Below are 14,786 nucleotides of genomic sequence, written 5' to 3' on the forward strand. Positions count from 1 at the left end.
AAAACAGACGTTATTAACATTTTACATTTTTGTTCTTATAGTCTACAGAATTATTTCTCAACATTGTCACCCTGGCGGCGATCATATTTCTCCCAACGGGAGATCAGTTTGTTGATACCGTCACTGGTTGATTGGTTGATTTGGGGGAGGGACCAAACAGCGAGGTCATCGGTCCCATCGGATTAGGGAAGGAAGTCGGCTGTGCCCTTTCAAAGGAACCATCCCGGCATTTACCTGAAGCGATTTGGGGAAATCACGGAAAACGTAAATCAAGATGGCCGCACGCGGGTTTGAAACGTCGTCCTCCCGAATGCGAGTCCAGTGTGCAAACCACACCGTCCCTGTAGAGTGTTTGACTGTATTGATGGAGCAGCAGCTTCACCTCTGTTTGCACCGTTGTATCACTATCAATGTGATATCCTGGAAGGTATTCTCTAAGTTTTGGAAACATTAAAATCGGACAGGGTTAAGTCGGGATGGTATGAAGGATGATCGACGAGAGTGAACCCAAGGCGTCGGGTCGTTACAAATGCCACAGTGTCCTTGTGTGGCCTAGCATCGTCATGACGAAGGTGAGGGGGCTCTTTGTGTAGACGAACTCCTCAAATTCGAAACTCGATTACAGCACGCTGTTTCTCATGTATCGACATAGTTACATTAAACATCGCCTTTTTACACTCTACAATTCTGAGCCTTCTAAAGACGGAGGGCTACCAATATGTAGACATGAAAAATAAAGATGCATATTGTTGATAACGCTTGTTTTATCAAAAAGGTTTACGAGTTTTCACATAAAAAATTCAGTGGCGTTACTTTTCAGCACGCCCTCGTGTTTGTAATCATCGTGAAATGCTTGAAGTCCAGTCCTTTGGAATCCTGAACAGTTCTTCCAGACAGACATTTCTGTAAGTCCATCCAATCTGAGTATACCATTCCTTGCAATGGAACCTTATCGTGTTTGCTTAACAATATCTTCAGTCTCAATGCGGTGCAGGATCCAGTTAAGTACACGCAGATTTCCACCAAAATCAAGATACAGGACTTTGTCCCACTGTTTCTGCTAGCTGGCAGGAAGTACCTTCGGTAATGTAGAACCTTGAAGTGCAACCTATGGAGGCGGGTACTTGTTCCATAATGTGTAGTGTTGTCATATATATGTAGTTTGATTTTTTCTTTTCTCTTTGTAAATTAAAGTTCAGGGGACCTTGTGTTTTATTTGCGACTGTGTTGTTTCCATCATCAAGATATGCAATTTTTCTCCGTGTCTTCAAGAGTGGTTGAAAAGTCGCCGATGGATACATGAACAATATTGATTAAAATATGTAACCCTAATTAGCTCGCATGTTAACTACGATGGGGGTTCAATAAGTAATGCAAAACAACCTTTTTATCTGAAAGCATGTTGACTTCATTCAGGATCCGAATTCACCATATTATTCCCACTCTTTTAGCTACAAAGCCCTATTTTTCAACACAATCTCCGTTTAACGCGACGGCCTTGCGCCACCTTACTGGGAGAGCCTGTATGCCCGCATGGTACCTGAGATATTATATTTCCACACCGCCACAGCTCGTCACATAAAACACTGATTTGAGTAATGAAAGAGGCCAAGAGCCATTTATTTGCCAATGTGTAATTTTTAACTACGCATTGTAATCATGTATTTTGACGATTTACAAGGAGAAATGAATCCAGCGCCACTGACGCGCTTGAGAAACTATAGACTAATTCAACGCGCATGTAAAAACATCGACGTTAAAGACAGACTCTGAAGACGGTTGAAAATTACAAAGAAACAAGCGCGCAACCCATCGTCCACTGCCGGACAATATCACTCTCTTTTTATCTGCTGTATAATACGGACGCACCATTACATAGACGTCATTATAAGATTTGTAATTTCTTCTAATCTATTGATAAATACTGTTATTTTGTTGCGTGTGAGACTAGTATGTGTGAAAAACACAGAGTGGTTAATGAATGGACATTTCTACGTGATTTCTAAACTTTTCAAACCGCTCAAGCTCTGTCATTGTTATTGACGTAAGTGTTAACATGTTAAATGTACGTCCAAGTTCGTAATTACAGTATCAAATTCTCTAAATTTGTGTTTGCTTAATCATTTACTTTCTATCTGCCAATTTTTTTTACAGAGCCAACTGTGTCCGACGTGTCATTGTGCGAACAGAACATACTACTTTATCCCCCCCCCCCCCCCCGCCCCCTTGTGATATTCGTCAATCTCAGTTTTAAACTGGCCCTTAGGTACATTTTCAGTGCGAGTGACGTCCGGGAATTTCTTAGCAAACTTCTCTATTCGCACATCGCTCGCACAAAGCCTTACTGTTCCACAATGGTACGCGGCACTTTCTAAACGGGAAAGGGAGCCACGCAAATATACGTTGCTTCCCCTTCTCAATCTGATGCTTAAATAATAATAATAATAATATTTCCTTACATCAGATACCGCTCTACTGGTCAACGTCGAAGCCAATTTCTGGCTGTACCAGTAACCTATCCATTACAATGACATTTTCACTCTATAGCGTAGTGTGCGCTGATGTGAAACTTCCTGGCAGATTAAAACTGTGTGCCGGGCCGAGACTCGAACTCGGGACCTTTGCCTTTCGCGGGCAAGTGCTCTACCAACTGAGCTACCCAAGCACGACTCACGCCCCGTCCTCACAGCTTTACTTCTGCCAGGAGAGCTTCTGTAAAGTTTGGAAGGTAGGAGACGAGGTACTGGCTGAAGTAAAGCTGTGAGGACGGGGCGTGAGTCGTGCTTGGGTAGCTCAGTTGGTAGAGCACTTACCCGCGAAAGGCAAAGGTCTCGAGTTCGAGTCTCGGTCCGGCACACAGTTTTAATCTGCCAGAAAGTTTCAACCTATCCATTGTTCACGTAATGCTTCCCACGTAATACATCCTTCAATATGTCAAACGTGGATGAGGAAGAACAGTCCAACGAAGCTTCGTGAGCTTCTCTCCATGCGTTGTCATGGAGAAGGAGTTCTTTTGCATTTTTGTGGAAACAAACATGCTGAAGTCGTTTCTTCAATTTCCTGAGGGTAGCACAGTACACTTGAGAGTTAATCGTAGCCGCAAGAGGAAGGGCATCAAAGAGAAGAGGTATATCAGAGTCCCACCGTCGCCATGACTTCACCGGTTGAGGGCGCGCTTTCTTTTCGGAGGAGAGGTGGTGTGGTGTCAGTGCGTGGATTGCCGTTTTGCTTCCGGTTTGGAGTAACGAACTCATGTTTCGTCATCTGTGACGATTTTTGACAAACAATTGTCACAATCAGCTTCGTAACACGCAAACAGTTCCGGACAGATGGTCCTTCGTTGCTCTTTATGGGCTTCTGTTACGCAACGATAAACCGAGCGACTACACACATTTCAGTACACCAACTGGTGGACTAGGTTGTCAGCATTACCGCCAGAGACGTCCAGTTGTGCAGACAGGTGTTTGACTGTGATTCCTTGATCACCTCGAGCGAGAATGTCCACACGTTCTGCCAGGAGAGACAGCTGCGTGCAGCCTCGTGGCATGCGGGAGTTCGGACAGGTTCGCGCGACCTTGTTTCGATGATGCCAGACGCGTCGCCCAATGGCTCACCGTGCTTTCGTTCTCTGCCAGATCTCCGTAGACATTTTGCAAGCTCCTATGAATATCTGCAACGCTCTGGTTTTCCATCAAAGTAGCTCAATTACAGCTCTCTGCTTGGAATGCACCTCTGTTACTGACGCCATTTTACAGTCTGTGTACAACGGTGCCGCCTGTCGGAACTTCATGAAACTATAGGGGACGAAGAGGGAATATTTCAAGGTGTAACAGCATTATAGATTATGAGTAGTTAATATAATGTAATTAAGTATATGTAACTCTGTAGTGTTTATTCTGTATGAGTTAAGATCTTTGAATTGTTGGAGGGAAATGGAACTTTATGATGTATAATTTGTTTAACTTTACAGTGTGCTTAAATAATGAGACTTTATTAAATATGTATGTTTGTAAGAACAAAATTGTATGTAAAGAACTAGTTCATACTTAGGGAGTTGTTTTGTAAGGAAAGAAAAAGCGTAGGGAAACCCCTCCATTATGGAAGGGGCTTGGCGCGCAAGAAAAGGTGTAAGTGGCGGTCTGCTGATTCTAACTGTAAAATGGTGCTCTCGCATTTGGAACTGGTCTAAAAATGATTAAGTCACCGCCAAGAAGAAATGAAATAGAGCATTAAACCGCCAGAGAAGAGACCAGATAGCTGCCGCGTGCTTGCCACCACTATTGCGCCACTGCTTTAACAACTGTGGAGAACAGATATGTATACCAGTGTGAACCAGTGTGCTTGTGTGTGTTTGTTGCAATAATAATTCAAGTGTTGCAAAATTTCTGTTTGATCATTGAAATTGTCCACTTCATGATACCAAGTAGGGTCCTATCCTAAAAGTGCTAAAGACCGAGTATCCTATTTTTGAAGAACTAATAATTTGTTTTTAATTTAAATGTATCTAAGTTTTAGTGCTAAAGTTCACAAATGTGGTTAGTTAAAATCACTTGCTCCACAAGTGGTGTTATGAGGCACTTAATTTTGATCCTGTTTAAAATTTAACTTGAACCTGAACTTGTTTCCAAAGCTTAATAAGAATATTGCTAGTGTAAATTCTTTTAAAGTATTGAGAGCTAAATAATCTTAAGTGGGGTTGTAGTTCAGTATTTATGTGATGCAAGTTGTTTCATAAATGTGAACGGAGTTACTTAAAAAGGAAGGGACAGTTTAAGGACCCCCATTTTAACCTTTACTAGAAGGAGAAAAGTCAATTTGAATCTAGTTTTGCTAACGAAATCTGAAACATTACTACATTGGAGTGAATATGAAATGTGTTATTTCAGCGTCATATTATTGCATTTGTGATATATATATATATATATATATATATATATATATATATATATATACACTCCTGGAAATTGAAATAAGAACACCGTGAATTCATTGTCCCAGGAAGGGGAAACGTTATTGACACATTCCTGGGGTCAGATACATCACATGATCACACTGACAGAACCACAGGCACATAGACACAGGCAACAGAGCATGCACAATGTCGGCACTAGTACAGTGTATATCCACCTTTCGCAGCAATGCAGGCTGCTATTCTCCCATGGAGACGATCGTAGAGATGCTGGATGTAGTTCTGTGGAACGGCTTGCCATGCCATTTCCACCTGGCGCCTCAGTTGGACCAGCGTTCGTGCTGGACGTGCAGACCGCGTGAGACGACGCTTCATCCAGTCCCAAACATGCTCAATGGGGGACAGATCCGGAGATCTTGCTGGCCAGGGTAGTTGACGTACACCTTCTAGAGCACGTTGGGTGGCACGGGATACATGCGGACGTACATTGTCCTGTTGGAACAGCAAGTTCCCTTGCCGGTCTAGGAATGGTAGAACGATGGGTTCGATGACGGTTTGGATGTACCGTGCACTATTCAGTGTCCCCTCGACGATCACCAGTGGTGTACGGCCAGTGTAGGAGATCGCTCCCCACACCATGATGCCGGGTGTTGGCCCTGTGTGCCTCGGTCGTATGCAGTCCTGATTGTGGCGCTCACCTGCACGGCGCCAAACACGCATACGACCATCATTGGCACCAAGGCAGAAGCGACTCTCATCGCTGAAGACGACACGTCTCCATTCGTCCCTCCATTCACGCCTGTCGCGACACCACTGGAGGCGGGCTGCACGATGTTGGGGCGTGAGCGGAAGACGGCCTAACGGTGTGCGGGACCGTAGCCCAGCTTCATGGAGACGGTTGCGAATGGTCCTCGCCGATACCCCAGGAGCAACAGTGTCCCTAATTTGCTGGGAAGTGGCGGTGCGGTCCCCTACGGCACTGCGTAGGATCCTACGGCCTTGGCGTGCATCCGTGCGTCGCTGCGGTCCGGTCCCAGGTCGACGGGCACGTGCACCTTCCGCCGACCACCGGCGACAACATCGATGTACTGTGGAGACCTCACGCCCCACGTGTTGAGCAATTCGGCGGTACGTCCACCCGGCCTCCCGCATGCCCACTATACGCCCTCGCTCAAAGTCCGTCAACTGCACATACGGTTCACGTCCACGCTGTCGCGGCATGCTACCAGTGTTATAGACTGCGATGGAGCTCCGTATGCCACGGCAAACTGGCTGACACTGACGGCGGCGGTGCACAAATGCTGCGCAGCTAGCGCCATTCGACGGCCAACACCGCGGTTCCTGGTGTGTCCGCTGTGCCGTGCGTGTGATCATTGCTTGTACAGCCCTCTCGCAGTGTCCGGAGCAAGTATGGTGGGTCTGACACACCGGTGTCAATGTGTTCTTTTATCCATTTCCAGGAGTATATATATACATATATATATATATATATATATATATATATATATATATATATATGTGTGTGTGTGTGTGTGTGTGTGTGTGTTAGTTACATTTGAACTCTTGTCAGGTGCTTTGTAGTCCCGTGTTGTGTTAGGGAACATTTTTTGTGCTGAATTAGTTAAAGGTTAAGGTGATGACTGTAGTTAACAGGGGTAAAGTCCCTTTTACTTTTCTGTGACTGCTAACCTATGCTGTTGATAACTACAGCTACCCACTGTATAATTCGTCTGGTCATTATAGGTGTTCATTGCACTTTACAAAGAAAGAATTAATGAAAGTTCCTTTTGCAATAGTATATATATAAATCCATTGAGAATAATGTTTGCACACTATTACGCCTAATTAGGCTGGCGACCGTTTCTTGTTTCATTTAGTAAATTTTATCTTCTTTCATGATTTTCTAAACTATAGTCTTTCTGCCGCGTGGTCTAGGGTGCCTTGTCACGGTCCGCTCAGGTCGTCCCGTTGGAGGTTCGAGTCCTCCCTCGGACATAGGTGTGTGTCTGGTCCATAGCGTCAGTTAGTTTAAGTAGTGCGTAAGCTTGGGGACCGATGACATGAGCAGTTTGGTCCCGAAGCTCTTGCCGCAAATTAAATTAATTAATTATAGTCTTTCTGATTTCTACTAATTGCCACCCTTACGAAATTCACGTTCGATTCCCTCTGTCCGTTAGGTTAATGCATGGTCAAACTTTGCAAAATTCCTCCCAGAGTGTAACACTTACCGCATGTTAAGGTCATATTTGGCATTTGACATTCCGCGGTTGCATTATACTCGACCTTCCTGTGACAGTGCTAGAAGTTCGGTTAATAGGAAACAGCTAACGCGGTGAGCCAGTAGCGTTATAAACGCCACTATTAATTTTAGATCCAATAAATGTTACGTAAAAAATTGGGGTCCGTACTAACCTCCACACGCCCTCCTCCCCCCCTTCGTAATATTATTGTTATCCATTGTCATATACTCTCGTAATTCTTAGTAATTTTAGTGTCATATGTCATAGTGACCAGTGTTTACTTAATAAACTGACGTAATGGGACCATCACAGCAAAAGTTGAGACTCGGATAAGCCTCCACCGTTTTTCATTCGGTATTTGCTAACGCAACATGCAACTGAGGTGATGTCTGTGCGTGACCTTGACGGGGGTCGCTTCGTACGCTGTGCAGGGCTGGACCCGGCGCTGCCGTTCTTCGCGACGCTCAAGTCCTCCTGGAAGCTGGACCCCAGCGACGCCGACTTCGTGGACGCCATCCACACCAACGCCGGCGTCTTCGGCAAGATCGAGCCGTCGGGCCACGCAGACTTCTACGTCAACGGCGGCACACATCAGCCCGCATGCCGAGAAGCGCGCAGTGAGTCAGTCCCTCCTCTCTCTTCTAGCCACGCTTGCATTGTACCTGCAGCCTCTCTCGAGTTCATCCGCTCTGCAGTAACGTATAACACGTCACATATTTTTCTTGTAAAGCTGTTGCTACACCTGCTACACCACATTACCCCTTTTGGCTACAACAAAACTTGATCAGTCATTGGCCGTAGCTGAACAAGGGTCTTAACAGAGGGACAATGCACATGTCGTAAAACTTCGGTGCAAGTAGCTCATATGTGTCTCTTTCGATTTTATTCGTTTTTTATTTCATGGTGTAAATCACAAGAGAGAAAAAAATAGACATTTCGTCAAGTTAATCAATTGTTTAACGCACCAACAATAGTCGTTCCGTAATAAAGCCTCAAAGCCCGCATCCCCTCATACTTCCTTAATGTGTATTTTGTCCTTGCTTAGTTGCTCACGAGAATGCAACAGAACGATCAGTTTAAAAAGTTCATTGTGACCATATTAATTCTCTCTTAGCACTTTAGCCGAGCACGATAGTTGATGCTTCTGAAAAAATTGTGCGCGTGCAGTTCAGCTCCGTGCCGTAGATTTTTCGTGAAAACGTCGAGATACAATCGTAACAAGTGTTTCGTATGAATACATAATTTAACTATCAATCTTTAAACACTAGAAGTACCATGTGTATCATTTTTGACCCACGTTGGTTTTACTCCATAATCATCACAGGACCAAACGCTCCCGCGGCTTTTCATCATGTATGGGGTTGTACAACTCACCAAAATTTCATCCCCCTAGCTCACCTAGAAGTATGAAAAATTTACCTGTTATGCCAGTAGTACCATGTGGGTCATTTTTGACCCATGCGCCTTTTAACGCAATTTGATATCAGTAACATCGGTCTTCAGACACTAAATAGTTTCCGGGCGTGCCTCGACGTTATTCACGAGATGTTAAGAGTATATTATGATACTTTGAGCCAGAAAGAACGTGAAAAACGAAGTATTTGGGGGTTGGATGACACTTTGTATCAGCGTGGCTCTCCGTTTTCTATGGACTGGTGACGTGCAGACCTACGGAGTGACAATGGAATGCTACAGAATAACATATTATACAGTGGCGAATCCCCCGCCCCTTCGACACTGCTGTCTGGAACGCTGCTAACAGTTCTCTTACACGACAACAAATGTCAGGCGCGTTGACTTTGGGGGACGTCACGACTGACTTCTTCACCTCCGTGAAACTGGCAGATCACCTGAAACAAAAAGGAACAAGTTACGTTGGCGCTCTTCGGGGCTCACTCAAGGAGGTTCTTCCTGCAGCGTGAAGTGGAGACGACACATTTCATGCAACACACAAGTCAGGCGACAATCATCTCTCAACATACCAATGGAAAAAGAAAAAAAGTATACGTATCCTGAGTAACATGCATGCTGGATGTAAGATGTATGAGAATAATGAGAAGAAACTTTCAGAAACTGCGAAGTTTTGTAATGAAACTAAGGATGGAATCGATATACAGGGTGTTACAAAAAGATACGGCCAAACTTTCAGGAAACATTCCTCACACACAAAGAAAGAAAATATGTTATGTGGACATGTGTCCAGAAACGCTTACTTTCCATGTTAGAGCTCATTTTATTACTTCTCTTCAAATCACATTAATCATGGAATGGAAACGCACAGCAACAGATCGTACCAGCGTGACTTCAAACACTTTGTTGCAGGAAAAGTTCAAAATGTCCTCCGTTAGCGAGGATACAAGCATCCACCCTCCGTCGCATGGAATCCCTGATGCGCTGATGCAGCCCTGGAGAATGGCGTATTGTATAATAGCCGTCCACAATACGAGCACCAAGAGTCTCTACATTTGGTACCGGGGTTGCGTAGACAAGAGCTTTCAAATGCCACCATAAATGAAAATCAAGAGGGTTGAAGTCAGGAGAGGGTGGAGGCCATGGAATTGATCCGCCTCTACCAATGCATCGGTCACCGAATCCGTTGTTGAGAAGCGTACGAATGTGCAGGATCTCCATCGTGCATGAACCACATGTTGTGTCGTACTTGTGGAGACACATGTTCTAGCAGCACAGGTAGAGTATCCCGTATGAAATCATGATAACGTGCTCCATTGAGCGTAGGTGGAAGAACAAACTAAAATGAGCTCTAACATGGAAATTAAGCGTTTCCGGACACATGTCCACATAACATCTTTTCTTTATATGTGTGTGAGGAATGTTTCATGAAAGTTTGGCCGTACCTTTTTGTAACACCCTGTATACTGTCTGATCAAAAGCATCCGGACACCCCCAAAAATATACGTTTTTCATATTAGATGCATTGTGCTGCCACCTACTGCCAGGTACTTCGTATCAGCGACCTCAGTAGTCATTAGACATCGTGAGAGAGCAGAATGGAGCGCTCCGCGAAACTCACGGACTTCAAATGTGGTCAGGTGATTGGGTGTCACTTGTGTCGTACATCTGCACGCGAGATTTCCACACTCCTAAATGTCCCCAGGTCCTCTATTTCCGATGTCATAGTGATGTGGAAACGCAAAGGGACACGTACAGTACAAAATCGTACAGGCCGTCCTCGTCTGCTGACTGACAGAGACCGCTGACAGTTGAAGAGGGTCGTAATGTGTAATAGGCAGACATCTATCAGACCATCACACAGGAATTCCAAACTGCATCCGGATTCACTGCAAGTACTAGGACAGTTACGTGGGAGGTGAGAAAACTTGGATATCATGGTCAAGCGGCTGCCCATAAGCCACACGACACACCGGTAAATACCTAACGACGCCTCTCTTGGTGTAAGGAGCGTAAACATTGGACGATTGAACAGTGGAAAAACGTTGTGTGGAGTGACGAATCACGGTATGCAATGTGGCGATCCAGTGACAGGGTGTGGGTATGGCGAATGCCCAGTGAACATCATCTGCCAGCATGTGTAGTTCCAACAGTAAAATTCGGAGGCGGTGGTGTTATGGTGTGGTCGTGCTGATGATATTCCTTGCGAGGTGGTAAAGCTGTTCGACTGTAGTGGATTTAAAGCAGCATGTTATGACTCTGCATGTGTGACTGAGAGCTATGCTCACCTGTCTGGCATGTTTTGAAATGTACCAAAAAGGATTTACATGCCCTGCCACAGAATGGCATAGTGCCATTGCAGAGGGTCGTAGAGTTTCAGCCCCACTTTGATACGGCCAGTTTCTGTAAAAGAATGTTCCTTGTGGAAACCTCTGCCTTGCAGTTCATACGATGCTTCTTGAAAGTAAGAACTGTATCTAGTGTCACTTGTAGGTGTTTTGGGACCTCACAGTGTTCAATTTCAACACCTGACCATACTATCTTTAGTTTGCGACTAGCTTCCCTGTTTCTAAAATGAAAAGCCCACATTGCGCCTTTGTGGGATTTGGCTGAAGTTGGTTTGTGTTGTATTTGGAAAGTTGTTAAGGGCATTCGTGGGGGCCTTCTCCACTGATTCAAAATCTGTGCTCTGCGTGGCTAGAGCGAGGCCATTGGTATAAAAGAAGTTACTGCTGTTGGGTGATAGGGGATAGTCATTTATGTAGACATCGGACAGAATTGTAGCCGGCACACTTCCTGCTGGAGAGCGACTTTCTGCATTCTCCATCGGCTGCGGTGATCTTAGAAATCGACGAAGAATCTGCGACTCTTCAAAGGAGTGGTGATGAGCCCAGTTAGGCTAAAATCCTCGGTCAGGTTGTAGACCTTGGCTAGAAATAACTGGTGAGTGACAATGTCATACACTGCTGATAAGTCGACAAATATCACTCCTGTCACCTTACGAGCTTCAGATCCATCATCTGTAAACATTTAGCTGCTGTCCGCCATAGCTTTTGCCACGTCAAAATACAGACTGATGAAGTATAAGTAAGAGGTCAATTACAGGAGATAGACGAGTTACAATCGACCTTAGCAGCAATTTGTAAAGTTGGCATAGTAGCGCAACTGGTCTAAAATACTTTGTATTATTCCGATTATTTCAGCAAAGCAATTACTCAGCTCATCCACCTAGCCCAGAGAACATCCCAGAGCACCCAGGAGAACCCAGAGAGCATCCCAGAATGCCCCAGGGAGCTAAAACACTAAGAAGAATCGCTTCTCGGCTTTTGGCAAGATCAATGTGTAGTAATATGATTGAATTTGTGTATGTTCACATGCTGCTCGAATAAAGCATGGCTGTGTGCTCGGTGCGGCTGCCTCGAGTCGAATGAGCCTGCAGCTGCCTCGGGAGCGGAAGCGCTGATAAGACGTCACGCGCGACTTATCGTGACGTCACTGCTCATGCAGTCAAATGAGAGGATGGTTATCACTGTTAGCATTCAACCGCGATTCTTATACATATATTTTAACAACGCGTTTCAAGAGACAATGCTCTCATCATCAGGTTGTAAAGTCTATGTCATGAAATTAAACGGACAAAAAAGACAAAATACCATCACAGATAGTTGGGAACTCCATAGAGTAAAACAGAATTAAAAGTATATTGGACTGTGGGTCCTCGTCTTACCTTGAAGTTGTTGACACAAATCGATGGCCGTCCCATAGCTACCAAGTATGCTGTCGCACTGCGCCGGCTCGGGAGCTGTTGTGGACTGACGTGCCTAGGTGTTGTGGCGTGGTTACAGCCGTGTGCTTGACGGTAACGCTATGCTATTGGGCGCCTTATTTCCTTATTGCATTGGTCTGCCATCGTTAGCCTCTCGCAACTCCGTCAGTGACATGCTACAAGTTTTAAGTCGCATACCTACCCTAAAATAATTCTAAAAACCCGCTAAAAAATCTCATTTCTTTAAAATTATCTTGTGCATTTAGAATATTGCTTTGTTTCTTTTCATGGATAGCTATCTCGAATTCCTCTAGTAAATCAGGTTTCCTCCCTTTCTTTTCTACATGCAATATTTCTACGTTATATTCTATACTATTATTCTACGTTATCTTCTGTTTTACTCTATGGAGTTCCCAACTATTTGTGATGGTATTTTGTCTTTTTTGTCCGTTTAATTTCATGACATAGACTTTACAACCTGATGATGAGAGCATTGTCTCTTGAAACGCGTTGTTAAAATATATGTATAAGAATCGCGGTTGAATGCTAACAGTGATAACCAGTATAACGACAACTTCTACCTCGACTCCATAATGGATTATATTAAAATGAGAGGATGTTTTTCACTACTTTGTAATTTTCAATTTAATACAGATTTCACTTATACTCTGGCGAATATTTTTATTGTCTCGCTGTGGTTGTAGTAGTGCTCTGTAAGCTCGTCACAGTAACACCTGATTTAATGTTCCAGCTAATCACACATCCACGCTACACCAGTTTATAACTTTACACAGAGCCCATTTATCTATCATCACGCGCATGCGCCTATGCTTGTACGATGACGTCAAAGACAAAACAAATACTGCGCAACAAACACGTAGAGATGTGATCCACCGGTTGTGGCCTCAGCCGCTCTTTTACTCTTTACTAGCCTTCTAATTATTAACAATTTAGTTCTGGCAGAATTTTGTCACACAATAAAGTTCGACTGATGAGCGGATAGACGTTTTCATGATAAACCACGTGTTTGAATCATTTAACTTTCCTCAAATCACGCATCCATAAATGTGATGAAGGACGACAACCGCTATGCTAAGACACTGCACTCAAATACTGCAGGATGGTGATCCAACTCCTTTGTCAACCATCCAGATTTAGGTTGTCCGTGATTTCCCAGAATCCTTACTGTGAGTGCTCCATCTCTAATGATATCACTGTCGACAGGATACTAAACCCTAATCCCCCTTGTAAATGTACAGGATTCTGCGACCAGAGTCATTTAATGTAAAAGTTTTCTATATATGGTATGTGCCCACCTGCACATGGAGTCCCTATAAAACTGTTCAATAAAGTCGACTGATACCACACCTGCAACATGCTTATCGTGCAGGGCTTGAAAACTGTTTTTTGCCTCGGACATTTAGGCTACCTTGCAAAGCACACCTATCATGCCTGGCAGCCTACATGTCATAGTGGGATAATTGTTTCTTACTCCTGATATGTAGCCTGCCATCCCAAGCAGGTCGATAAGGCAGGCTGATATATTCCCATTTAAAATGCCTCTTGTGCAGGTAAACATATGTGGCAGGGTCTGAAAACACACTTTTTTGCCTGTATCTCCCTTTGTATTGCAGCTGGGAGGTTGCAAACTCCACAGCACTGATACTCATGAAGCTCGCCATTTGTGTTCCAAATTTATTTGAAATCGATCCAGGGGTTTGAGGGCAGATCCCAGAAATACATACATATGCGCTGCTTTTTATATATATCTATATATATATATATATATATATATATATATATATATATATATATATATATATATATATATATATCTGTGTGTGTGTGTGTGGATGGATATGTGTGTGTGTGCTAGTGTATACCCGTCCTTTTTTCCCCCTAAGGTAAGTCTTTCCGCTCCCGGGATTGAAATAACTCCTTACCCTCTCCCTTAAAAATCACATCCTTTCGTCTTTCCCTCTCCTTCCCTCTTTCCGGATGAGGCAACAGTTTATTGCGAAAGCTTGAATTTTGTGTGTATGTTTGTGTCTGTTTGTGCGTCTATCGACCTGCCAGCGCTTTCGTTTGGTAAGTCACATCATCTTTGTTTTTAGATATACACTCCTGGAAATGGAAAAAAGAACACATTGACACCGGTGTGTCAGACCCACCATACTTGCTCCGGACACTGCGAGAGGGCTGTACAAGCAATGATCACACGCACGGCACAGCGGACACACCAGGAACCGCAGTGTTGGCCGTCGAATGGCGCTAGCTGCGCAGCATTTGTGCACCGCCGCCGTCAGTGTCAGCCAGTTTGCCGTGGCATACGGAGCTCCATCGCAGTCTTTAACACTGGTAGCATGCCGCGACAGCGTGGACGTGAACCGTATGTGCAGTTGACGGACTTTGAGCGAGGGCGTATAGTGGGCATGCGGGAGGCCGGGTGGACGTACCGCCG

The 14,786-nt window shown here is 44.4% G+C and overlaps 1 protein-coding gene and 1 non-coding gene across 2 annotated transcripts in view; one reads left to right on the forward strand and one right to left on the reverse strand.

Moving 5' to 3' along the window:
* LOC126416368 (pancreatic triacylglycerol lipase-like) overlaps positions 1–14,786 on the forward strand; it is a 247,527-nt gene that overhangs the window by 213,695 nt on the left and 19,046 nt on the right. The window contains exon 6 of the mRNA XM_050084048.1: positions 7,581–7,766. Coding sequence (XP_049940005.1) covers positions 7,581–7,766 — 186 coding nt within the window. The remainder of the gene's footprint in view (positions 1–7,580; positions 7,767–14,786) is intronic.
* Trnas-cga (transfer RNA serine (anticodon CGA)) lies at positions 2,592–2,666 on the reverse strand. Its single transcript has one exon. It is a non-coding gene; the product is annotated as a tRNA-Ser (tRNA).

Source organism: Schistocerca serialis, chromosome 8, assembly GCF_023864345.2.
Source record: "Schistocerca serialis cubense isolate TAMUIC-IGC-003099 chromosome 8, iqSchSeri2.2, whole genome shotgun sequence".
Lineage (NCBI taxonomy): Eukaryota > Metazoa > Arthropoda > Insecta > Orthoptera > Acrididae > Schistocerca > Schistocerca serialis.